The 468-nt window shown below is 34.6% G+C and overlaps 1 protein-coding gene across 1 annotated transcript in view; it reads left to right on the top strand.

Annotated features, from left to right (window-relative positions):
• Nucleotides 1–468, top strand: part of LOC119586919 (CAP-Gly domain-containing linker protein 1-like) — a gene marked incomplete in the record, with an annotated part of 175,677 nt that overhangs the window by 164,269 nt on the left and 10,940 nt on the right. The window contains 1 exon segment of the mRNA XM_037935650.1: nucleotides 84–104. Coding sequence (XP_037791578.1) covers nucleotides 84–104 — 21 coding nt within the window.

Below are 468 nucleotides of genomic sequence, written 5' to 3'. Positions count from 1 at the left end.
ACCTTTATGCACTTGTACAATCTTCATTGAATTTTGTTTTGTTAACTGACACACTGTATTTGCACCACTGGTTTTCCTTACAGAAATTGGAACGCCTGAAAGCAGTAAGTTGGTCGTTGTTAGTTTCTGCTGCCAATGATTTGGTAGATAGAAAGCTCTTTCTCTCTCCTGATTTTATTCTCTTGCTCTTGATTCTTGCCTGTTGAGAATCATTCATTTATTTATTGTGAATGAATTAGGTTGACCTTATCGGGTAGCAAATTTATGATTTATGTTTTCCGCGCTATTATACGTCGTGCTTTGAATTTTCCAATTAGTCAGTATTTTTTAAGTTGCCTGTTCCAATGATTGCCTAGAATGTGAATAGTCCTATGTGATCTAGTGAGATGTTTGGCTTCAGAGCTACAAAGTATTGATTATTGATGTCATTAATGTTATAACCATTTGATTTGTTAGTAATGCTAGGAA

The sequence above is a fragment of the Penaeus monodon genome, chromosome 22 (genome assembly GCF_015228065.2).
Source record: "Penaeus monodon isolate SGIC_2016 chromosome 22, NSTDA_Pmon_1, whole genome shotgun sequence".
Classification (NCBI taxonomy): domain Eukaryota; kingdom Metazoa; phylum Arthropoda; class Malacostraca; order Decapoda; family Penaeidae; genus Penaeus; species Penaeus monodon.
The sequence above is the reverse complement of the archived record's forward strand: the minus strand, read 5'-3'. Positions and strand labels throughout refer to the sequence as shown.